The sequence below is a fragment of the Carassius gibelio genome, chromosome A8, assembly GCF_023724105.1.
Source record: "Carassius gibelio isolate Cgi1373 ecotype wild population from Czech Republic chromosome A8, carGib1.2-hapl.c, whole genome shotgun sequence".
In the NCBI taxonomy this organism is placed as follows: Eukaryota; Metazoa; Chordata; class Actinopteri; order Cypriniformes; family Cyprinidae; genus Carassius; species Carassius gibelio.
The window spans coordinates 27,385,494-27,412,027 of record NC_068378.1 but is presented as its reverse complement, the minus strand read 5'-3'; the positions used below and the strand labels follow the sequence as shown (position 1 = coordinate 27,412,027).

Below are 26,534 nucleotides of genomic sequence, written 5' to 3'. Positions count from 1 at the left end.
CACCTGCTGGACGCTTACAGTATTTCAGCGTCACACACCTGAGTTTGTCTCGGCCCTGCAGCAGCTCTTTATAAATGATCTGTATTTCAGCATCAGGATCCAACGGGTCGCTCCAGTCGCCCAGAGTCACGGCCGAATGAGTCCGACTGCAGCCTGACGCTGACACACACACACACACACACACACACACACATCTAATGTTATTGATCAGGACTGTGCTATGACAAAATACATGCAGCATTATTTCAGTGTGCTTTATGGTCATGAGAAATAATGAAGCACTGCAACTGAAAGCCATCCATGAACACCTAATCGTCCACTGTAATTGAATCAGTCTGAGGTCACTGTTAAGCACCGCACACGTGCATGCGAATCACACACACACACACACACACCTGTGCGGTCAGGCTGCAGGCAGCAGGTCCATTTGTTTCCTCGATGAGCTCCAGGGTGAAACGACGGCAGCATGTGTTCATTATAAATACTGACCTTCCTGATCGCCGACAGCCACTGATTGAGCTCATTTACATTCTGAAACACACACACACACACACACACACACACACACACGTTACATGAAACTGTAAATACTGAATATGTTGTACAGATAGCAATGATGCAGTTTGGGGTCAGTAAGATGTTTTTTTTTTTTTGTAAGAAATACATTTTTAAGGATTCATTAAATTTAGCAAAGGTGCCAGTTAAGACATTTCTAATGTCACAAAAAATATTTTTCAAATAAATGCTTTTCTTTTGAACTTTCTATTCATCTGTGAATCCTGAAAAATAAAATGCATCACAGTTTCCACAAAAATATCATGCAGCACAACTTTGTTAAACATTGCTAATAATCTTCATGTTTCTTGAGCAGTAAATCATCATATTATTCAGATTTCTGAGGATCATGAGACACTGAAGACTGGAGGAATGATGCTGAAAATACAGCGGAGCATCACAGAAATAAATTACACTTTAACACAGATTCACACAGAAAACAGTTATTATACATCATAATAATATTTCACTTTTTTGAATCAAATAAATGAAGCCTTGGTGAGAAAAATAGACATTTTTAGAAGAAATATATACAATCTCATCTTTACTATCTTTACTAAATCTCATGTCAACGAATATAAATGCTGAACGTGAATAATTTTTCTGTGTCATTAGATAATCATGATTAATAAATGTGTGTGACGTGTGTATATTTGTATACACAGATAGTGTGTGTGTGTGTGTGTGTGTGTCACCTTGCACTGCAGGTATGTGGTGTGTAGTTGTCCGTCCGTGTCCTGTGTAATGACCTGCATGATGTTCTGGAGCTGAAATGCGTTTTCATCCACGCGCTCCACCGCACACACACGCGCTATGGGAATAGAGGAGCGAACCTGCAAACACACACACACACACACACACACACACACACATCCCAACATCAGAAGCCTAGAGATGATAATGAACCTCGAGCTAATGACACTCCATTAATAACACACACACAGAGGAAAGGGAAGTGTGCTGGACCTGCCAGTCGGGGCTCTTGGCGTACGACAGCGACTCTGAGCTCAGCCAGAAATATCGTTTCTTAAAAGCGAAGCGTTTGAGCAGCTGAGGTCCTTCAGCTTTGTGTTTCTGGAGGAACCCTTCCTTCACGATGACCGACGGCAAAAACACGGCGCGCTGAGGAGCTTCACACACTGCAGAGAGACAACACCAGAAACTCATTAAATACATTCGCTTTAGGTTTTCATCAGGGTTTTTTTTTCCCCTAACAGGTGTGCATGCATAAATGATTGAAATTAAAATGATATAAAATAAATGTAAACTAAACATGATAGAATATAATCTTTTTGTTGTTGTTTTAACATGAATGCATGCATAAATGACTGAAATTAATATTATATAAAAACAAATAAAATATTTTCCAATGTGAACATATGCTTAAATGATTGAAATGACAATTATATAAAAAGTAAAATAAATCATATAGAATATAATACAATTTTAAAAATTACCAATGCATAAATGATTGAAATGAAAATTAAATTAAAATAAATATAAAATAAACAATATGGAATATTTAAAAAAAATAATCCGACATGAATGCATGCATTGAAATTTAAAAATTACAAAATAAATGTAAAATAAAACATATAGAATAGAATTAAGATACACAGAAAGACGTATATTTCTGTGAATATATATATATAATACATGTATAATAAACAAGAGAATATAATAAAAAATGCACAGAGACAACAAGAAACTAGATTATTACAGTAATCATTTATATCTAAAATCCTTGTGTTTTTCTTTTAATTCCAACATAAATGCATGCATAAATTACTGAAATTAAAATTATATAAAAATAAATAAACAATATAGAATATAATATTAATTTTTTCCCCCCAATAATAATAATGCACACTTAAACGAATGAAATTAAACATATTTGGAAATAAATGTTAAATATACAATATAGAATATAATAAAACATGAGACAATGAGAAAGTAGATTATTACTGTAATCATTTCTGTCTAGCATCCAGAGGTTTTAATAATGATGAGTGAGTTGTGCAGTTGTGCAGTGCAGACAGCAGGTGGCGCTCGAGACTACAGTCACTCAGACACACACACAGAGACTGGCTCGTGTTTCACTCACACACGTGCTGCAGACTACAGGAGAGCTCCAGAGTCTGGACACACACACACACACACACACACACACACACACACACACACACACACACACACACACACACACACACGCTGATGCTGGGTGAGAGCTGCAGGTGTGACTGTTATCAGACTCCTTACTTAATGTATTCACACATACATTAAATATTAAAGCAGTCTTTGACAGGACGTGTTCAGGGCGGTGTCAGAGTAGATATGGTTATGTGATCACTCAGTCAACCTAAACACACACACACACACACACACAAATATATTTTTAATGTAAAAATATGTACATATAATTAATATTAATAAAATAAAATAAATAATATATAATAAAAAAAATAATAATAAAACGTATATATATATTAGTATCATTATTAATATGCATTTTTTTATGAATTATTAATATAACTATTTTGATAATATATAGAATTTTATTTTTTTAATATATTTTTTTAATTATTATTAATTAATTTTAGTAATTTTGTTGTGTGTTTTATGATATAATTTTTTTTAAAATATGAAATTTAGTTTTTATGAAGTTATACTTTTACTTTATTTATTTTAGTACTTCAACTAAAACATCATATTATTATATTATTATTATTATTATTTTAAACGTTCTTTAGATTTTATCGTATTTCATGTTGTGAACATGCTTTTATGGTTTTACGGGTTCAGTTTTGAAGAGAAGTATTTTTAGTAAATAGTCTTTATGATTAATTGTCTGTCATCGTGGTCATAAGTTGCTGTGATATTTGTGGCCAGTCGTCATGACGACTCACCGTTGCTGTGATCGATGTCTATGAGTTTGTCCAGGAAATCCTTGACGGACGCCACGCTGCAAAGGATGATGGGATGCAGAGGGGTCATCCACTGCTCCTTCCCATGACCCAGCTGAAGGCCCAGGTTCCCCACGCTCTGAAGAGCCTGAGAGAGACGGAGAGAGAGGTGTGTGTGGGTGAGTGAGTGAACACATTAACCCGTTTACACTGATTAAACTGCTGAAGCGCTGCTTGAAGATCCAGACAGCAAGCCTCACTCTGTGACGTGCACCTCATGGCCACAGTAACAGCAATCAGTCCGTTTTATTAAAGTGCATTTAAAGTTTCGCTGCATCTTTCTCATTTCAAATTCAGAGACGGTTCAATATTAATTCCTAAATTAAGTCCGTAAAACATCCCATTAAATGCATGCTTCTTCCCTGAGTTTATGCATCTTCTATAAAAAAATTAATAAAATGTTAGTAAATTGCATAACAATAAAAATTATGAATGCACACATAAACGACTGAAGTAAAAAATATATATAAAAAAGGGTAAAAAAAAAAAAAAAAAATATATATATATATATATATATATATATATATATATATATATATATATATATATATATATATATATATATATATATATATATATATATATATATATATATATATACTAATACTTACACCATGAATGCATAAATAAAGGTTTGAAATAAAATAAATATAAAATAAACAATATAGAATATAAAAATCATGACTGTTCTAACATGAATGCATGCATAAATGAATGTAATTTAAATTATTTGTAAAAAATTAAATGTAAAATAAACAATATAGGAAATAAAAAATATAATTTAAAATTAAATTAAATTAAAATAAATAATAAATGTAAATAAAGCAATTTGGAAAATAAATAAAAAATGTTTTTTTTTTTTTTACAACATGAATGCATGCATAAATAATTAATATCATATATATATATATATATATATATATATATATATATATATATATATATATATATATATATATATATATAGTAAATTAAACAAAAAAAGTAAATTAAACAAAAAAATATATATATATATATATATATATATATATATATATATATATATATATATATAAAACTATGACATGTCATAATAGAGCTCTGCAGGGGCCTCAAATTTAGCCTGAGTCCGATCAGAGCCCGTCTTTTCCCCCTTCTCTCAAAACAGCTTATACTACTGTTTCAGTAATTAAAAATAGTTCGGTTTTATATGTAATGGCAAAGTGAATCTTTTTTTTTCTTTACCTTTTTTTATTAAGTTACCTTCGAAAAACGTTTGAAGCATTTTTTCTTTGTTAAATATACGCTTTGGTTTTTTAAAGTAATGACCAAGCGGCAAGTGGGAGACAGTAAGCTGATCATACATGATCACAACTTGCCTAAAATAAAGTCTATAGATATACTAAAACAGTTCAAGCATATTACAATGTTTAAGTATTAAACCTGCAGAAATGTGCGCTGTATTCAATAGTTTGTGTGGAGAGTGGAAGCGATGCAGGATGATCACTTGCTGTCATTTTTGCTCATAAGGTAAAAGTAATTCATCATTTGTAACTACAAAGGGTCTACTTTTATTTGTGTGCACTCACAATATCAATAAAACGTTGTGCTTTTATAAAATAAAGAAAACAAACATGATGTGCTTTCTTACGTCTGGTCTTGAACAGGAGCACTTCACAAAAATGACATTTTTATATTTTAGGAGCACATTTTATTAAAGTGCTCCTATTATGCCATTTTTAAGTCTCCTTAAACAAGTTTACATGCATGCAAGGTCAAAAAACATGTTTGTTTACTCAGAAAATCGATTTCATTTTACAATCACTTGATCTAGTTTTATCTTAGTTTAGGTTCACATACAGCTACATGAAAGGTAATAGCTGAAAAGGCATGACAGGGGCAGTTTAATCTAAATGTGATTTGAGATGTGCGGCGTACCTTAGCGAGCAGCAGCAGCGTTCTGCTGGTCCTGGTGTCTGCGTGATGGTCTCTCAGCTGGAAGAGTTTGGGCGTCAAAATCGCAGGAGCAAACAGACGCAGGAAGAAGAAGCCGCTGATGGCCAAATACTTCACATCCTACAAGAGACGAACCGTGAGTGAAACCACACCACCACCACCATCATCATCATCATCATCATCACGAGGGTCTGATCAGGTCCTCGCCTCGTTCTCGGCTTCTGGAAACTGTTCCTCCACGCGTCTGTGGAGCTGTTTGAAGACGACTCTCATCACAGGAGGACACTGGGACACCGAGCTGACGATGGCCTCCATGATGCTGCTCAGATACGTCTGCAGGAGCCCCACGCTGCTCTCCCTGACCTCAGCCTCCGACGCCGAGCCTTTAAACGAGATTCGTCTGGACAGAGAGTCTGCTTTCAGATAAGAGGTCACAGTCTCGTTTTTAAATATTAGTTTTTATGAAAGATGCATCCTTTCTGTGCATTATAATACAACTGCAGTTAACACCCACTGAGAGCAGACAGTAGGGAGGCTTCTTAACGGTCCCTCTCACTCATTTTCATAAATAGGAACAACTGCGCTGTGCAAATTGTGATTAGTGTTCATTTTGTTGGCATGTTTGTGTGGTTTCTTGATTTGATAATCCTTCATCTCATTCTGAGTGAATCCCCTGCTTCTTTGAGACATTTTGTTAGCAAGCTAGCAATACATTCTTGCGCACATCTGTGTATTCTGTGATGCTTTTAGACGAAAGATTCTGAGATCAGATCCTACATGCATTTTATGTGCATTTGTTTGTTTTTCTGCATTACAATTCATAGAAGCTACTAGACAATTACTAGAACTGAGCTTAATGTTATCATTGGTTTCAGATGAAAACATAAAAACTGTTCAAAAGTGGTTGTTTTTTTAACCAAGGATGCATTAAATTGATCAAAAGTGACAGTAAAGGCATTTATAATGTTTCAGAAGATTTCTGTTTCAGATCAATTCTGTTCTTCTGAACTTTCTGTTCATCAGTGAATCCTGAAAAATGTTTCTTGAGCAGTAAATCATCATATTATTCTGATTTCTGAAGATCATGTGACACTGAAGACTGGAGGAATGATGCTGAAAATACAGCGGAGCATCACAGAAATAAATTACACTTTAACACAGATTCACATAGAATCACATAGAATCTTATTTTAAATTGTACAAATATTTCCGAATTTTCCCGTTTTTTTTTACTGCATTTTTTTATCATTTACATGCATGACCAAATGGCTTATCATAAAACATAAAACAATCTTACGGTGGTTTATGCATAAAAAAAGTTGTAGATTTACGGAACAAACAAATAAATAAACCAATATTTTGAATATTCACACTCTTCCCCATACATCAATATTGCACCGTTTTTAAAAAAAAGTTAATAATTTGATACTAATATCTCTTAATATTTAGGTTTCATCTAAAAGTCTAATATCACACATTTTTAAAGTACTGTAGTTCAGATATCAAACGAATGCAGCCTTGAGAGCAGAAGAAACGTCTTGTGTTTAATGGCGGCGTGTATAATATTTTTCACATATCAAACCCGGAGACGTTTGGTGCTCAGTGACATTTCTCATGCTATACATAGATCTAAAAGCCAAAGTTTGGAGAGTTCACTGCTGTTGCCTGGAAACAGTTATTTTTCATCTCATGATGTACTGCATGAATGAACCAGCATGTGTGTGTGTGTGTGTGTGTGTGTGTTTATACACACCTGGAGCGGTTGAGGTCGATCTTGCAGGGATCCAATTCGACATATTTCCGTTCCTCAAAGATGCGGTTGATGATGGGCTTCAGAACCTGGTGTAGATACAGCATCCCGACGGCCTGGGAAACACACAGAGCTTCTGACTTCAGTCACACGTTACAAACACAAGCTTGTATTTCAGAGGAAGGTGCACACACACACACACACACACACCTTCATGAACTGCTCCATGGCTTTGGAGGCCAGTGAGTTTGAGCGGAAGAGTGTGTTAGGATCTGCTGTTGAGGAGAAACATGAGGAGTCCATCAGAACAATCCTCGGCCAGAAATGATCATCTGTGCATGTATTTTAATACGAGTGTTATCCATAGAAAAAAAAGTTCATGTAACCAGGGCTGCATGATCTATTGTAATAAAACCTATGAGTTAATTAAAGGCTGAGATTTAATGAAGTATTTAAGAATATAAAAAGATTTGCATTGTTAAAAAAAAAACATACTGATAAAATAAAAATGCATAAATGTGAAATGTAAGATTACAATTATAATGTAAAATAAAATTATGTTATATTATTATGACAATATTTTTCCTAAATGTTCATTATGTTTTAAACAGTGCAATATTATATATTTGTGGCAGGGGGGGGGGCGTGGTTTAGCGAAGTCTGCAGCGGGAGAGAGAATCAGGAGACGAGCGGTAAATGAGTGGTTTGGGCAAAAACCACAATCAACAACTGTTTCTCGTTTCAGTAATTGGCACGGAGAGCGTATAAAACGCCAGGAGAGACAGAAGCAGTTGAGAGAGAGATGGACTGCTGACGGGAATCGGAAACCAGAAAGAGTAAACCGGAAGGGGGGGCGGGGCTTATGTCCGTAGGAGGGGACAGTGCTTCCGTTTCTCCGCTCTCTCCGTGCCAATTCTCCAATCCACTCCCTGCCACTGGGGCGGCGGGTAGGTCTGGGCTGGCCTGTTGGCGTTGCGGGGACCCGGAGTATTTCGTGGAGAGTTGTCCAGTGATGGAGGTGGGGACGATGATCCGAGTCCCGGACGTCCCACAGGTCACCCCCGGTCAGGCTGGCGAGTACCAAATACCTGTGAGTATCAAGGGGGGTACATATCCGGCCTTGGTGGATTCAGGATGTAACCAAACCTCAATCCATCAAAGCCTGATTCTACCGGGGGCATTGGATACAAGCCGCGTGGTTAAGGTGCGGTGCGTACAGGGGGATGTGGTGGAGTATCCGGTTGTCCCAATTATTATTCAATTCCGGGGACAAAAGCATAGTGTAGAGGTGGCGGTTAGTCCCCACCTCCGGCATCCAATAATTTTGGGAACAAGTTGGCCCGCATTTACGGTTTTATTGGGGTAGTTATGTGCGGATGCCTCTTGGGGAAATAAGGCACGGAAGGAGACCGCGCGGGTACAGGTGGGAGAAACTGAGCCAGGACCGCCGGGTTCTGCTTCAGAGGAACCGAACGAAATCGGGAGACTGATTCTCTTGTAGCGTGATGACTCCTCTGGAGCAGTCTCAGGATGAGACATTAAAACATGTGTTTCGATAGGTCCGCTCCATCGATGGCCAGCCTCTCCAACCTGCCCTCCCGCTCACCTATCCGTATTTTGCCATTTTAAAAGAGCGGTTGTATCGAGTGACCCAAGACGCTCGGACAAAAGTGAATACAACCCAATTGTTAATTCCAAAGAGCCGCAGGGAAATGCTTTTCCATGCGGCTCATTCTAATCCTATGGCGGGCCATGTGGGACAGGCAGCAACACTGAATCGCCTCATGACCCGTTTCTTTTGACCGGGCATTCATGACAACGTGCGCAGGTGGTGCGCGTCTTGTCGGAAATGTCAGTTGGTGAACCCACAGGCCGCCCCAAAAGTGCCTTTGCACCCTCTTCCCTTAATGCAGGTCCCCTTCGAAAGAATTGGTATGGACCTCATCAGGCCATTAGAGCGATCAGCACGAGGACATCACTATGCATTAGTCATAGTTGATTATGCAACACGATATCCTGAAGCAGTGGACCTCCGCAACATTTCCGCTAAAAGTGTTGGGGATGCCCTGTTTCGTCTTATCTCCCGGGTGGGGGTTCCAAAGGAAATCCTCACTGATCGGGGCATGGTGTTTATGTCACTGTACGGATTGTTGGGCATTAAATCGATTCGAACTAGCGTCTATCACCCACAAACTGACGGCCTGGTCGAACAGTTTAATCACACACTTGAAGACGCCAAAAATTGGGATAGGTGGCTAGAGCCCTTGTTATTCGCCGTGCGAGAGGTCCCACAAGCCTCCACGGGGTTTTCCCCCTTTGAGCTTCTCTATGGATGCCAGCCCGAGGGGTGCTGGATGTCCTGAGAAAAACTTGGGAGGAAGGACCATCTCAGGGCAAAAACGAAATCCAGTATGTGCTGGACTTGAGAACAAAACTCCACACGTTGGGGCGGCTATCAATGGAGAATTTGTTACAAGCCCAGGACCGCCAGAGCCAACTGTATAACAGGGGAACTAGACTATGCAAATTTGCACCGGCAGAGAAAGTACTTGTATTACTCCCAATGTTGAGCTCTAAATTAATGGCTAAGTGGCAGGGACCGTTTGAGGTCGCACGACAAGTCAGTGATCTCGATTATGAGGTAATAAGGTCCGATAGGAATGGGTCCCGTCAGATCTATCACCTCAACCTCCTTAAAAAATGGAATGAGGCGGAATCAGTGATGTTGGCAACAGTGATTGGGGGGGAGGATGATCTCGGACCAGAGGTGAATATCAAACCATAATCCCTCGCCCTGGCTCCAGGTGGAGATCACCTCTCGCCGTCCCAACTCACTGATTTAACGAAATTACAGGCAGAGTTTGCCGGCGTCTTTTTGCCCCTACCGGGCCGTACTAACCTGATTCATCACCATATCGAGACCGAGCCGGGCGTGGTAGTTCGCAGCCGGCCGTATCGCTTACCTGAGCACAAGAAAAAAGTAGTTCAGGCTGAATTAGGCACTACGTTTGACATGGGGGTAATAGAAGAATCCAACAGTAACTGGGCAAGCCCGATAGTTTTAGTTCCGAAAACGGACGGCTCAGTCCGGTTCTGTGTGGATTATCGCAAGGTGAATGCTGTGTCGAAATTCGATGCGTATCCAATGCCGCGAGTTGACGAGTTGCTTGATCGGCTAGGCACGGCTCGTTTTTATTCGACATTGGACTTAACAAAGGGCTATTGGCAGATCCCCTTGTGTCCATTGTCCAGAGAAAAGACAGCTTTCACAACGCCGTTTGGATTACACCAATTTGTTACCCTTCCGTTTGGCTTGTTCGGGGCCCCAGCTACCTTTCAGCGCCCTCATGGATAGGATTCTGTGGCCCCATGATGCATATGCGGCTGCCTACCTGGATGATATCATTATATTAAGTAATGATTGGCAGCGGGATATGCAGCATCTGAGGGCTGTCCTGAGGTCGCTGAGGGGAGCGGGGCTCACGGCCAACCCAAAGAAGTGTGTGATTGGGCGTGTGGAAGTAAGGTATCTGGGCTTCCACTTGGGGCATGGACAGGGGCGTCCCCAAATTGATAAGACAGCCGCTATTGCGACCTGCCCACGTCCCAAGACCAAAAAGGAGGTAAGGCAGTTCTTGGGGCTGGCGGGATATTATAAATGGTTTATTCCTAATTATTCGGACCTCACCAGCCCTTAGACTGACCTTACTAAAAAGGAGGTGCCAGATACGGTCCAGTGGACGGAGCCGTGTCAGCAGGCCTTTACCCAGGTCAAGGCTGCTCTGTGTGGCGGCCATTGTTACACTCTCCTGATTTTTCTCTCCCTTTTCTGTTGCAGACCGGATGGCTCCCCGGCCTGAGACGGGCGGTGGGGGTATGTGGCAGGGGGGGCGTGGTTTAGCGAAGTCTGCAGCGGGAGAGAGAATCAGGAGACGAGCGGTAAGTGAGTGGTTTGGGCAAAAACTATCAACACCTGTTTATCGTTTCAGTAATTGTCGCGGAGAGAGTATAAAACGCCAGGAGAGACAGAAGCAGTTGAGAGAAAGACGGACTGCTGACGGGAATCGGAAACCGGAAAGATTAAACCGGAAGTGTTGTGCGAACGTGTTGATGTCAGACTAAAAGTCACCAGTTTGTGTTTGTGAAATTTGAGTTGAAGTTTGAGTTAATAAATATGTCAGCAGTCCAGCCGACCCCTTTGTCCTCTTCCTTTCCTCCCACGAACTATTACAATATAACTTTTTTTTTAATGTTCATTTTTTACAATCGTAATACTAACAATAATAGTAATACTAATAAACTAATGCAATAATAGTTTTATTTATAGCCATATTGATATAATAACAAAACTGTGCAGCCCTAGTCCAATAGCAGTTTCTAATTTTGATTTTATCTAGTAATTTCAATATTTTTATTTAATAATAATACTAATAATAATAGCTATTTATAAAATAGCAATTTATTTATAGATTATCACTATTTATATTGGTTTCTATAAGTATTATTAATATTTTAATGTATTATTTATTTATCTTTACTATTATTATCAAAACACATTCCAATGAGTCTTAATTTAGTAATTTTAATATTTGTATAATTAACAACTGGATTGGTTTTATTTTATTAAAATCATATTTTAAGTTACAATCCCTTTTTACCCCCCCCCCATCATGCATCCTTATGAGTAATGTTTTAAATTAGCAAAATTATACTGTACTTTTCATTAATCATCTATAACTAAACAATTTTGCACGTTCTACACAAAATGTGATGTTTTCCCAATACTACAGTGTTTTTACATTTACACTTTAGTGTAGGTAAAAATTAAAATGCATGTTCTGATTTTATGGAAAGATAAATAAATAGAAATATAAAATCCTGCCCCCTTTAATTCCGATATATCATCAAAACAAATCAATACTTTGACTTTGCATGTATCCGATGTATAAATCACTGTTCTGGAAATGAATGCAATACATTAGCGCATAATTAATTAGACAGTGCCTAATTTGCATATGTTTCAGAAAACGTTTGTTTTAATGTACAGTAATTACTCAAGTAAGGAAACGATGGTGGTAATCTGACCTTATTCACCTGAAGTGTGTTAAATCTTTTATTTATTATATCTATTGAAATCAAGTCTATAATCATGATGCCACACATGCATTAAAACTCTTTCAGCTTGATTTGCGCGACGGTTTTCTCTCTCTTTAATCTTCCGTCGCTCGCTCACAAATATTCCAATCTTATGATCGTTGCGTTTCCTTTTGAAGCTGCTTCCCGAGGAGCTGCTATGGAAACACAGGCAACAAGAGAAACCCACGCGCTCGCAGCACAAAGCAGCATTAATGAGGAAGGAGAAGTTGAGATGACTTCTGTGGGTAAATATAGCTGGACTGAAGTCGTCACGTCGCCCACACACAGAAAGCCCTCATGGCTCGCTCTCTTACTGGTGCTGTGGACCTCTCTGGTGTTCAGGGAGTCCAGGAAAGGCACCACCAGACCCTGACCCAGATAGATCTTGACCAGCGTCATGGCCACGTCCTGCCGGCTGTCCACTGTGGTGACCTCCTCCAGCAGGGTCAGGAGCGTGGGCTCGTCCACCTGACAGCATCAGATCACAGCACAACAAACAGGGACAGAACAGGATTTTCGGCTTGCATTAGGCTTCCTTTGTTGGTAATACATTATGAGGGTATTCTTGATGAATGCATAATGCACTATAACAATCCTTCAAATAATATTTATTTATTTGTGTTTATAGCTTTTTAGAGTATGATGATTTATAACACAATGAACACGTTGCATCCACTTTTACAGTGGATTATATTTTCATAGTTGAACTACCGTATTTTTCGGACTATAAGTCGCACCTGAGTATAAGTCGCATCAGTCCAAAAATATGTCATGAGGAAAAAAACATATATAAGTCGCACTGGACTATAAGTCGCATTTATTTAGAACCAAGAGTTCACATTACCGTCTCCAGCAGCGAGAGGGCGCTCTATGTCTTCAGTGTAGACTACAGGAGCACTGAGCAGCATAGAGCGCCCTCTGGCGGCTGGAGACGGTAATGTTTTCTGTTGGTTCATTTCTTTCGGTTCATGTCAAATTAATTTTGATAAATAAGTCGAACCTGACTATAAGTCGCAGGACCAGCCAAACTATGAAAAAAGTGCGACTTATAGTCTGGAAAATACGGTAATGTATTATAAGTCTCCTATCTTGCCATTTTTCTGATGCTACTTGACGTAAAGCAGACTGTAAGTGTCTTTGCAAGTGTAAACTTATTCTAGCAAACTAGATTGTATCGTTCATGAGAATATTAATACTTTAATGAGAGTTAGTTGGCATGATTAAGTGTTCGATTGATTAAGGGGACCATCAAAATAAAACGTAACCATATAAACATCGCATGTTTTTAAGTTGGAGTATTAAACTCACATCAATTAATTAGCATTAGCTACAGATTTAATATGGTGTTCATTGTGTGTTATAAATAATCATACTCTTAAACTTATAACCACAAATATGTATTATGATGTGTTATTATTGTTTTAATGAATATTCATGAGATGGTACAACATATTAATATATATTTTTTTATAATGCATTGTGCATTCATTATAATGCCTTAAGAATACCCTTATAATGTATTATAAATACAGGCTTCATAGAAAGTGTTACCCTTTTGTTTAATTAAGACTAAAACGAAAAACTAAAAACCATTAAAAATAAATAAATAAATAACTTTTCCATGGCCTGAAATAAAAAAAGTTCTATATCGATTTTGTTTCATCTAGCTGCCAATTAAACATTTTTACATTTTTATTTTGTTTAATTTGATGTGCTAAAATGAGTAAGATAAATAATAAATGAATAAATAACCTGAAAATATAAAGAAATTAAAACTAATTTAAAATATGAATAAAACTGTAATTGTATTTTAGTGATAGTTAAATAACACTTTTTGTGTGGAAACATTTCTCATTATAATTTAGTTTAAATTGATGTATTAAAATAACTAAAACTAAAACGGTATAAAAACTATAAACACACACACACACACACACACACACACACACATATATATAGTAAAAACTAAATGACTAAAACTTTAACTAAGTTTAAAAATAAAAAAAGTAGAAAATAGACAAAAATTATTCAAAACATTTCTCATTTTACCTGATGTGCTAAAATAACCAAAGACTAAACAAAAATACAAAATAATAAAATCTATAGGTGTATTTAAAAACAACAACAACAAAACAAACACAAAACTTAATTCCTAAAAAACTGAAAATATAGGAAACAACAATAATTCAAAATGTTAACAAAAACTGGTGTATAACAGTCAACTATAATCTCGATAAAATAACAAGATTTTTTTAGTAAATTACAGATTTCTAGAAAATTCAATTTGCCATGTGTAAAGTGTCAAAAAGTTAATTTATTCAAAATAATGAAATATACATCGTTTAAATTACATGTAAATGTCTTTATTCATTTAAAGCATGGATCTTTCTGATCTTTCTGTAAAAAACCTGTATGTTGTGTATCTGAGAACATGTTTTATTACATACGCATGGATTTAATAATACGACATTTATGCATTTCTCATTTAATTTGCCTTGATGTAGTAGAAAAACTAAAACTGAAAGTGAAATAAAAAGTAAAAAACAAACACAAATATATTTTTTTTGTATAACTAAAACATAAAAAAATAATTTTTTTGGTAAATAGTCTATATGAGAAAGTTTATATGAAAACTCACTTTCTATTTTATCTCTATTTAAAGATTCTGCATTTTGTTTGCAAATTCTGTTCAAATTCAGGAACTTCTGTGGCATTCTCAATCACAGTCTGACGGACGGAGGAAGAGGAACTCGTTGGTTTGAAGCCACTGTGGTGTGTTTTCAGCGGTTACGAGTCGTTATTTTTGGTTCTGGAGTAAAGCTAAACGTACAGTAGCTACAGAGACAGACAGGTGTGTGATGTACCTCTGACGGAGAGATGACGGCCTCCACCAGCAGCTCCATCAGAGGCTGATAGTACACAGACGGAAGAATCCTGTTCTCTGCTAAACGCACCTTCAGACGCAGAGCTCCCAGTTTACCTCTGAAACACAGGAAACAGTGTGTGCTTCAGAACAGCACTTTCACTCCGTTAGAAACTCCAGAGCCTAAAACACCAGAGCCGTCCTGGAAGATGGGAAACTGTGGCGTGCAAAAGGCATTTTTGGGATGTGTTTGCATTATTGCTTTTTCACAAACTTGAGTGCATGAGTTCATGGACAGCTAATTAATGACACTTTCATATTGCAGCTAATGGTCAGATGAAATAATACAGGTATAAAAAAAGAATATATAAGTTTTACGATATTTATTATTCATAATAAGTGTTACATATTTCATATACGTGTTATTGTGGTGGGTTTTAGTTTATAATGCATTTGATTTTTATTTAAATGTTTCAATTAATTAATTACACTGCAAAAAATATTTTATAAAATTTTTCTGAAACATCTAAACATTCTTAAATCAAGATGCATTTGAGATACAAAATGAGTTTTGATATTGGTTACTGAAAAAAAAAATCATCAAAATTAAGTGAGATTTTGCTTAAAATTAGAACAAATATCTGTGAGTAGGGTCAGAAAAATACACTTAATTCAAGAGGAAGAAAATATAATTTTTTTTATTTTTTATTATTGCTCTGAAACACTGACGGGCTATTTTTCTTGTTTTATGCATGATTTAAAAAATCAGTATTTGAATCTCAGGTAAATATGATTATAAACTTTTAGATATTTGCACTGAAAAGCAAGACAAAAAAATATTGAGTAAATAAATGATTTATGCAGTGTAATTAATAAATAAAAACATTTGAAATTAATAAAATCCATTAAATAAAAACATTGATATTAAATATTTAACATTTACTATTAATAAAATAGAAAAACAAAAAATATATAATAATTATATTATAATTTCATTTCATTTTAAATAATATTTAAATTAAATTAATTAAATTGTAATATTAATTTACCAGCATTTCACATGAATATTAACTGACATGCAAATGTGTAAATTATTTGAATATGAATAGAGTAAAAATTAGGTGGTATTTAAAGAAAATGGTTTGACAAAAGTTTGGGAATTCTTGCTTTAGTGATTCTGACATCATTCTCAAGTGAATTCACTTCTTTAATGTGACGTGAAAGCAGCTCGTCATTGAATTAAATTACTATCACATACACAGTGTGACTAATGAATGTGACTGTATATCACACACACACACACTCACCCGGCGTCGTCCTCTGTGTGTCCCGGCGGCAGCAGACGAAACCAGCCCTGCAGCAGAGGAGATCTGTGCAGACACGACAGAGGGATTTCCACCTGCACAACCACAAACACAAAGCCTGCATTCAGTACAGTTCACACACAGATCACTCTCTCATCAGCAGCTCTTTAGGGCAACAATGCCTTTAACATTCACTACCAACACAATGGTTTCATTGTTTCAAAAAAATGCAAAAGAAAATGCAAAAAAAAAAAAAAAAAAAATTCTCATTTTAAGATTTTACACACTTTTTTTTTTAATGCAACATGATTTTTGTTTTTTAATGCAACATCCCAAATTTTGCAAATGTATCCAAAGATGCATGTATGGAAGCTTGCTGCAAAAATGTATTCATGTGTATGCACACACAAAAAAAAAAAAAAAAAAAAAAATTTTTATTGATTTTATTTGATTTTATTTTTATGCACAAGATTCCCATACAGCATTTTTCTAATGCAATATCCCACATTTCACATTCAAATGCATGCATGAAAACAATTTATGATCAAATGATACTTATTTGAAACTATTTAAATGAATGGTCATAAAAAAATGTAATTTAAAAATCGACAAACTCACCTTTCCCAGAAAGTCGTTCTTGCCCACCATGTCCCAGTCCCAGACCTCCACCGTCACGCTTCCACCCTCATCATCATCACCTTCATCCAGACTCAACTCCAGAGTCTCATCCCAGTGCGGGAACCGCGTCTTCTTTATGATCTGACCAAACAGCCTGATATTATGATGCTTGCAGATGAACACGGTTATGAGGCATCGATTTTAATACTGATTAAAGGGAACATGCACAACAAAAATTAGACGTAATTATTATTATTACTACTACTACATGAATACAAGTATTACACAATTTAGGAACTATGGCTATTGTGATATTTTACTGTAAAAATTATTATTCAAGATAAACATAATTACAGTACAACTGTAAAATTACAATACTAATAGGATTATTATTATGATTTTTTAGACATAATGATATACAATCATAAAATTATGGGCCAAATTGTGCAGCCCAATAAACATGCAGAACAAAAAAATATTTGTATTGTAATATTACAGTTGTACTGTAAAATAACATTATTATTATATTTTTCTGAAATGCTCACACACACACACACACACACGCGCGCACTAATACACACACACACACTAATACACACACACACTAATACACACACACACTAATACAGACACACACACACTAATACACACACACACACTAATACACACTAATACACACACACACACACGCACTAATACAGACACACACACTAACACACACACACACACACACACACAAATACAGACACACACACACACTAATACACACACACACACTAATACAGACACACACACACTAATACACACACACACTAATACACACACACACTAATACAGACACACACACACTAATACACACACACACACTAATACACACTAATACACACACACACACACGCACTAATACAGACACACACACTAACACACACACACACACACACACAAATACAGACACACACACACTAATACACACACACACTAATACAGACACACACACACTAATACAGACACACACACACTAATACACACACACACACTAATACACACAGACACACACGAATACAGACACACACACACTAATACAGACACACACACACTAATACACACACACACACGAATACAGACACACACACACACTAATACAGACACACTCACTAATACACGCACACACACACACACACACACACGAATACAGACACACACACACTAATACACACACACACACACTAATACAGACACACACACACTAATACAAACACACACACTAATACAGACACACACACACACACTAATACAGACACACACACACTAATACAGACACACACACACTAATACACACACACGAACACAGACACACACACACTAATACAGACACACACACTAATACAGACACACACACACTAATACAGACACACACACTAATACACACACACGAACACAGACACACACACACTAATACAGACACACACACACACACTAATACAGACACACACACTAATACACACACACACACACGAATACAGACACACACACACTTATACAGACACACACACACTAATACACACACACACACACACACACACACACACACACACACACACACACACACACACACACACACACTAATACAGACACACACACACTAATACACACACACACACACACTAATACACACACACACACACACACACACTAATACAGACACACACACACTAATACAAACACACACACTAATACAGACACACACACACTAATACAGACACACACACACACTAATACACACACACACACACTAATACAGACACACACACACTAATACACACACACACTAATACACACACACACTAATACAGACACACACACTAATAGAGACACACACACACATTTTTCCCCAAATCAAGCTTCTCTAATATAAGAAAGATGAGGGAAGTAAAAGCTGCACACAACCGGTTCTGGTTCTGATATGTATTGTGAATGTTTTGAACATGCAAACACACACGCTACAGCGAAGAGGAAGCTTTCATTAAATAGTGATTTGGGTCTGTTCCTTGTGTAAAGAGATCACATGACGTCAAAAAACTTCGAATATAATGCACAAGTTCTGTGAAGCACATCTTGATGCTTTAATTATGTTTTCTGTAACTGTGTGGTGATCTCACCGATGTCTCAGCGCTGAGGTTGTTGTAGATGATTCTGGTGAACGGATCAGAGGTGCCGGTAATATCACGCGGAGCCAAATCACTGTAAGCACAAAAACACAACAACACTCAACCGTTCACACAGAAACAAACTCAGTGTTGCTGATTCTGGTTACATGACGAAAATTGCAGTTACTAACGTTATCCATTACATTGCACAATATCGGTAATATAATCAGACTACTTTTGGATTACTCACCGGGCCTCAATGACGTGACAGTGGAGGATGCTTCTCTGAGCGTCTCTGTGCAGCTCCAGAGCCAAATGAATCTCACCCTGAACCTCTTCATCTGGATCCACACGCGTCAGATTCAGCCAGTTATCCAAACCTGCAGGAAAGACACGCATACTGTATAATAACAGGGCTGAAATGTCACTTATTTCAACAGATTTGAAAAAGAGGCATTGGATATGTTTCAGTGGTGCATGCATACTACTCATGCAATTTATTAGGGCTGCCCCCTAAAAGTCCACTAAATGTTAGTCGACGAGAAGAGGCTTAGTCGCGCAAAATTGTATTAGTCGCTTAGTCGCAGAAAAAACAACAACACATGAAATTGAAATTGTGCGCGGTGTAGAGCACGTTTGGGTTACTGCAGGACAGATGCAGTGCCACTGTAATAATTTGCTCTTAAAATACTTATAAGTACAGTATAAGAGTAATGCATGTTTTGTATCTGTAAGGACTTTGTGTTTATTCGTGTGCACTCAGAATGACAACGAACGTTGTGCTTTTGTAAAATAAAGCAAACATAATGCGCTTTCTGACATATTGGACTCTGTGCTGTGGAAAGCTTTTTTGCGTGCACTTGAGCACTTGCTATGTAGGCAATTAAAGGCTCATTGTTATGATTTATATGATTTATTAATAAAAGTGTGACTAATAGTCGACTAATGCTTAAAATGAATGAAAACTAGTCAACCAGAAAAACCTTAAGATGAGGGCAGCCTTAGTATTTATACTCTAAACCATAACCAGATTTATAGTTTGCATTTGCCAACATGTCTATACATGTGTATGTGCAGCCATAATGCACTGCAGATCCCAGAATGCAATGCAAACCTTTTATAGCAACTGCCAGTGTTATTTCAGGATCGTTTAGACCATTTTACAGTTTTTTGTTTTTTTAATAGTTTTATAAAAATATTTTTAATTGTATTTTAGGATTTTATTTTAATTTGAATTAAACTTTTAGTAATTTTGTTGTCTGTTTTGTGATGTACATTATAAAAAAATGCATATATAGTTTTTTTAAATATTTTTTATTAGTGATTTTTATTGCAGCTTTAGTTTTTTTAGCACATCAAGTCAAACTTAATTAAAATTATAATCATTTCATTATTAAGTGAATTTAGTTTTAAGTAATGGTTTTTTATAGTTTTGGTTTTTGTTGACAATAATACTTCTGTTGTACATTTGAACATCTCCTTGACTCATTATTTTATTGTATTAAAATACAAAACATTTAATCAAATTTTAATATTCATTATTTCTGAGACGGTGAATCAAACATGCAATGTTGTAGGTTTAATATAGCACTACACTGTTCAAACGTTTATTCAGAATACTTTTTCAGATTAATTGCATGCACATTTCAGAGATTTTGGCAGCACGTTCAAAACAATGACGGTGATGTAAATGATATAATCTGCAGGTTGGAAATTGAAGGTCAAGTCGTGCATAATGCATTGTGGGATACAGTATCTCATGCATACAGTTATACTTGTGCTCTGGCTGTATATCATGCACAAAATGAGTATTTGCTGTTTATAAACACGCATGCATAAAATCCACACAGTCATGCACATGAATCTGAACATGATGTTAAAGCAGAGTAGGTAGAGCAGGAGGATGCAGTGCATCTAAGTTTGAGTTTATAATTACAGTAAATCATCTCCCATCGGAGAGTTTCTCAGAGCCAAACGCTTCCCATGATGCCGTGGGTGAGGGGTGAGTCAGTCCTGACAGGCTGCAGTGATTCATGCAGGGCAAGTGCATGCTGGGAGAACATGAAACCCACTGTGGGGCGGCGTGGTCGCTAATATAATACATCACACGTGTGCCTGTAATAACTAATAACTCATGCTTTTCAGCAGAGGGAATTACTTAGGATGAAAATACTCACTGCTCGTCTGATTTGAATCACTGTCATAGTTAAGTCATTTTAGTTTCTGTAATTTTAATGCAAAATATTCCATGTTTTATAAATACATTATAACAATAACTAAAACTGTAAAAAAAAAAAATTTTTACTTGAAATAAACGTTAACTGAAATAAAATAATATGTCTTTATTTATATATGTGTGTGTATGTGTGTGTTAAAAATAATATTTTTAATATGTATTGTATATAATACATTTTTTGTATTGTTTTATACATATATAATTTTATATAAATTATAAAATTTTATATTTTTCATTCACATTTATATTTGATTATATTATATTATACTATATGCCATATTATATTATTTTATATTATATTATTTATTATTATATATCATATTATTATTAGTTTTTAATTTTATTTTTATTATTGCTAGGCTTGATTGTATGTAGCCTAATGAGTTTGTGTTTTGTTAATTGGGGAAATGATCATGCACAATATTAATTTGTGCCGGATGGGACAGTTTTCTGCACACTTCTTTGTAGAAAATTCCAATTTTAAAAAATTATAATAAAAAATGTGATGAGCAAGAAATCTTAAACACAAAACAGATTTATGTCTCATAGCACCTTGCGTGAATTTCTGCATTCATCTTCATCTTAAATAATCACACGCTTACCTTTGTGTTGAGCAGCGATCGCATCTTTACTCAGGGAGATTTTACCAATCACATCGTCGTGACTGCGGCATGAAAAACCATATGAGATGCTTGTAAATGTTCAGAAGATTTCCATATTAAACCACCAGCATGATCATCATCAACTCTACATTTCCAGATAAACAGATCTCCACTCAGACGAATGAATCAAAGACGTGTTCATCACACCATCTGCGTGTTTGTGTGAGCAAATGTTCTGCTGTGTGAATGTCTTCATGAGTCTCCACAACACAAACACCAGCAGAAAACATTCTCAAAGTGTCCTTTTAGTACTTGGTGAACGTTTTAAACAACAGTTTTGTAATCTTTAAATAATGTTCTAATCATGCTAAGAAAACTGGACTTATGTGACCCTGGAGCACAAAAGAAGTCTCTGGGGGTATATTTGTAGCAATAGCCAAAAATACACAATATGGGTCAAAATTATCAACTTTCCTTTTATGCTAAAAATCATTAGGATATTAAGTAAAGATCATGTTCCATGAAGATAATTTGTAAATTTCTTACTGTAAATGCATTAAAACTTAATGTTTGATTAGTAATGTGCATTGCTAAGAATTTAATTTAAACATTTTTTAAAGATGATTTTCTCAATATTTAGATTTCTTCACTCCCTCGGATTCCAGATTTTCTAATAGTTGCATCTCAGACAAATAATGTCCTCCTAACAAACCACACATCACTGGAAAGCTCATTTATTCAGCTTCCAGAAAATGTATGAATCTCCCTTGTGACTGGTTTTGTGCTCCAGAAAACACATATTGGTGTTCTCAGTATATATATATAAAAAAAACATATAAATAACATTATATTTTGGGTGAAAACTGGAAAGTTTAGCACTCTTAAAAATATTAAAAAAAACACTGAAACAATGTTATATTCAGGGTAAAAATAAAATGAGTAGAACGTTAAAGAAACGTTTTTTAAACCTTTAAATAACGTTAACATTTTAGCGTTCTCAGGCTACTAAAAATAAATGCTCAAATATTAACATTAAATAATGCAGTTCGTGGATACGTTTTCTAGCTTTCTAATAGTGACTAGAAAACAAAGATAGTAGAACATTTTAACTGAACGATCCCACAAAGTTCCCACAACGTTTTTAGAAGCTAGATGTCTGTTCCTTTACTCATGCATTCATCTCTTCTGGACTGAGATGCTTCACAAACGCGTTTATCACGAATCACGTTTGTTACCCAATCGTGTCTTCATCCATGACGTAAAAGGTGAGCGTATGGAAGCCCATCGGCAGATGAAGGGTGTACTCCTCGCCCCAGAACGGATTCAGGTTTCTCCAAACGGTGGCGGTTCTAGAAAAGATGATTTAGTGAACACTTTACTGCGCTTCGTGCGACTCGGAGGCCAATTTGCGTGCATTTATTACGTGCATTCGAGTCTGAATTAGAATCTGCCTAGATACAGAGAACAATTTAAAGGGCCATAAGTGACGAGGATGGAAAACAATCAATCAATTCACCCAATTTCTCAAAGGGAGGCCGGATCATTTCCATTTCAAAAGACACAAGGCTTTTTAAATATGCACCACACCAGGTGTGCTGTTCATCAAACTATCACAATACAGCATCTGAGAGCAACACGACTCGCAATGCACTGACTCTTTCACACACACATCATTTCTGTGATTCGTGAGCTGATCTCCGGCCGATGTTGTAAAGTACAGCATTACAGCATTAGTGTCAAACAGATCCGTTACATCAATGACCAATACAACACCGCTAGCCAATAAATCATCATGCATGCAATCAATAAATCAGTGATAAATTAGGATGATCAAAACATGAACAAATGCAATAAATGTAATACTTGTGTCTTGTGTGTGGACATGTAGCCATATAAATGTCTAATTTATTTAATTTTTTTAACCTTTCTGACTAACTGTAAAATGTAAAAATATTTTTTGCATCTTTAGAATTATAGAAACATAATTATAAATCAGTTTTACAATCGAGGCCATCACTAAATGTGTTGCCAGATTTAGTTTCACTTCTAGAGGCAATTTTCTGCCCAAAATATAACTAAACTCACTCTGAGATGCACACAGATGTGAGCTTTTCTGTTTTAATTCAAGCTTTTTATTAGCACTGTCACCTCACACAAACCTGCTGACATCAATAGATTTAATGGAACAGTGAGGAGCACTTGTTGCTTTTTCAGATTTATAAAAAAAAAAAACAAAAAAAAACCAATACTTTATTTATTTTTTGTTCGATTTGAACTATTTCACAATAACAAAAAAAAAAAAAAAAAAAAAAAATCTTTATAAAAAAATAAGGATTGCTTTGTCAGATCTGACCTATTTCATAATATTTAAAAATGTATATCTATATTATTTGATTAATTAACTAATATATATATATATATTTTTTTTTATTATTTTTTTTTTTTACAGGTATTAATACTGTTTACTTCATTTGAAAACTTTTATTTTCAAGGAAGGTTTTGTTCGATTTCCTATTTCAGAATTCTACAAAAATATGATTTACTTTATTTTTGAAAAATGTATTTTAAGGATTATCTTGTTCTGATTTGATCTATTACAGAATAAAAAATAAAATAAAAAATAAAATAATTTTTTTTGTACTTTTTATGGAAAGTTTTGACAGATTTGATCTATTGCAGAATTATTGAAAACATTTTTTATTACACACACACACACACACACACACACACACACAGGTGAGAATGTGACACTCACCTGGCCACGACCTCATTGTCAACTTTGACGATGCAGTACGGATCACTGGTCCCAGAACTAGACAGAAACACACAACAGAGTTCTAGATCAAACACTGGAGAACATTCTCAGAACGTTCATAAGTGTTTGATAACATTCTCGAAATGTTCGCTCAAAGACTTCTACAATATTCGCAGAATGTTCACTGGACATTTAAAAGTAACGTTGTTTTCACAATTATAAAACGGAATGTTTGCTTTACAAAGAAACATTCAGAAATAACCTTTTCAGAACTTAATGGGAACATTTGCAAAACGTTCTGGCAAGGTTCTCTAAAAGGTGTGTAGAAATGGGTTTGACTTTAACAGAAACTTAACTGGTCTTTAATAAATTAAGCACAAAAACGTAATTTAACGTTCAATTAACTTTTCTACTGAGACGCTTTAGTTGGATGTTCATCTAATGTTTCTTAAACGTTGCATTTTAATGTTTTGAACATTCAGGAATAACATTATCATAACTTAATAGGCACAAAAACACATTCAGTATTCCTCAAAATGGAAATGCACAGACATGATTTGACATTTCCTTCAGCCTGAGGCTTCTACATGTCACTTTTGGCTTAAAAGGGCTTTTACATTTGTCAAAAATAGATTAAATACAATCGAGCAAGACCAGCCCAGATTTAAAAAGTAACGCAAATGTAACGCAACGCATTACATTCCATTAAAAGTAACTCGGTAACAATTTGTTACTTTTTTAAGGAAGTAACACAAAATTGTAATGCATTTCCTTTAAAAGTAACTTTCCCCGACGCTGATGATATTTCCATTGTTTGCAAAATTACACAAGTATGACCAATAACGTTTAAAGCAAAACATATTTTTGTGAACAAGGAACAAATATGATCAGGATAATAACTCTCATCAGATCCAGGCTCTTTTGCGTGAACTCACACGTCTTTTGCAGGCAGATTTCGTCCCTCGACGATGCGAAAGTAGAGAGAAGTGTTTCTGGCCATGATGAGAGGAGCTCATGTCACTGAAGATCTGCAGGTCTGGATCAGAGCTGGTCAAACCCCGATCAGAAACCCGAAGCTCGGATCAGGAGCACTGGAGACACTCAGATAAAAACCTAGAGCAATGATAACGTCGCCTCCATGATCCAATGAGAATCTAGAGTGACATGAAGAATTAAGCAGATCTTCAATGCAATAACTATCTCACGATGTTCAGGGGATGGTGTGATGTGGAGTTTCTCACCGGCTTCGTCCAGATCCATTGATCCGCGCGCATCGATCCGCTCGATCAGTTCCGCATCGGTGATGATTCTCGAGTCACTCTGTGATCTAAATGTATTATTGTCATCGCAACAGAGCGTGAGTCGTGATGCGTCTGTCTCTGTTCTCGGGTGATGATGAGACGATGATGATGGTGATGATGATGAGGCTTCAGTGATGCTGATGAGAAACTGAGTGAACAGCGTCATCTGCAGGTGAGTGACGCGCAGTGCAGCGTCCTGCTGCTGCTGTAACCACAGAAACACCGCCTTCACAACCATAACATTCCAAACACACACACACACACACACACACACACACACATCATTTTCCCCTCTGATCTTAAATCTGCCCTAGTAAAATTCAGATATTTTTACTCCTAGAAATTATAGATCTCAAATCTTAAATTTTT

At 36.1% G+C, this 26,534-nt stretch overlaps 1 protein-coding gene across 3 annotated transcripts in view; it reads right to left on the bottom strand.

Annotated features, from left to right (window-relative positions):
- LOC128019100 (rasGAP-activating-like protein 1) overlaps positions 1-26,253 on the bottom strand; it is a 29,813-nt gene extending 3,560 nt beyond the window's left edge. For 2 of the 3 annotated variants that reach the window (XM_052605101.1, XM_052605103.1), the window contains exons 1-20: positions 26,106-26,253; positions 25,800-26,018; positions 24,865-24,921; positions 23,345-23,458; positions 22,110-22,171; positions 19,522-19,651; positions 19,284-19,365; positions 17,125-17,265; positions 16,510-16,601; positions 15,204-15,321; positions 12,654-12,807; positions 7,414-7,478; positions 7,207-7,319; positions 5,661-5,853; positions 5,436-5,573; positions 3,462-3,606; positions 1,522-1,694; positions 1,251-1,388; positions 396-531; positions 39-159 (exon numbers count right to left, since the gene is read on the bottom strand). In XM_052605101.1, coding sequence (XP_052461061.1) covers positions 39-159; positions 396-531; positions 1,251-1,388; positions 1,522-1,694; positions 3,462-3,606; positions 5,436-5,573; positions 5,661-5,853; positions 7,207-7,319; positions 7,414-7,478; positions 12,654-12,807; positions 15,204-15,321; positions 16,510-16,601; positions 17,125-17,265; positions 19,284-19,365; positions 19,522-19,651; positions 22,110-22,171; positions 23,345-23,458; positions 24,865-24,921; positions 25,800-25,864 — 2,237 coding nt within the window. In that variant the 5' untranslated portion in view covers positions 25,865-26,018; positions 26,106-26,253. The remainder of the gene's footprint in view (positions 1-38; positions 160-395; positions 532-1,250; positions 1,389-1,521; positions 1,695-3,461; positions 3,607-5,435; positions 5,574-5,660; positions 5,854-7,206; positions 7,320-7,413; positions 7,479-12,653; positions 12,808-15,203; positions 15,322-16,509; positions 16,602-17,124; positions 17,266-19,283; positions 19,366-19,521; positions 19,652-22,109; positions 22,172-23,344; positions 23,459-24,864; positions 24,922-25,799; positions 26,019-26,105) is intronic. The other variant, XM_052605102.1, reaches the window with a different exon arrangement.
- Between the last annotated feature and the right edge of the window lie 281 nt (positions 26,254-26,534).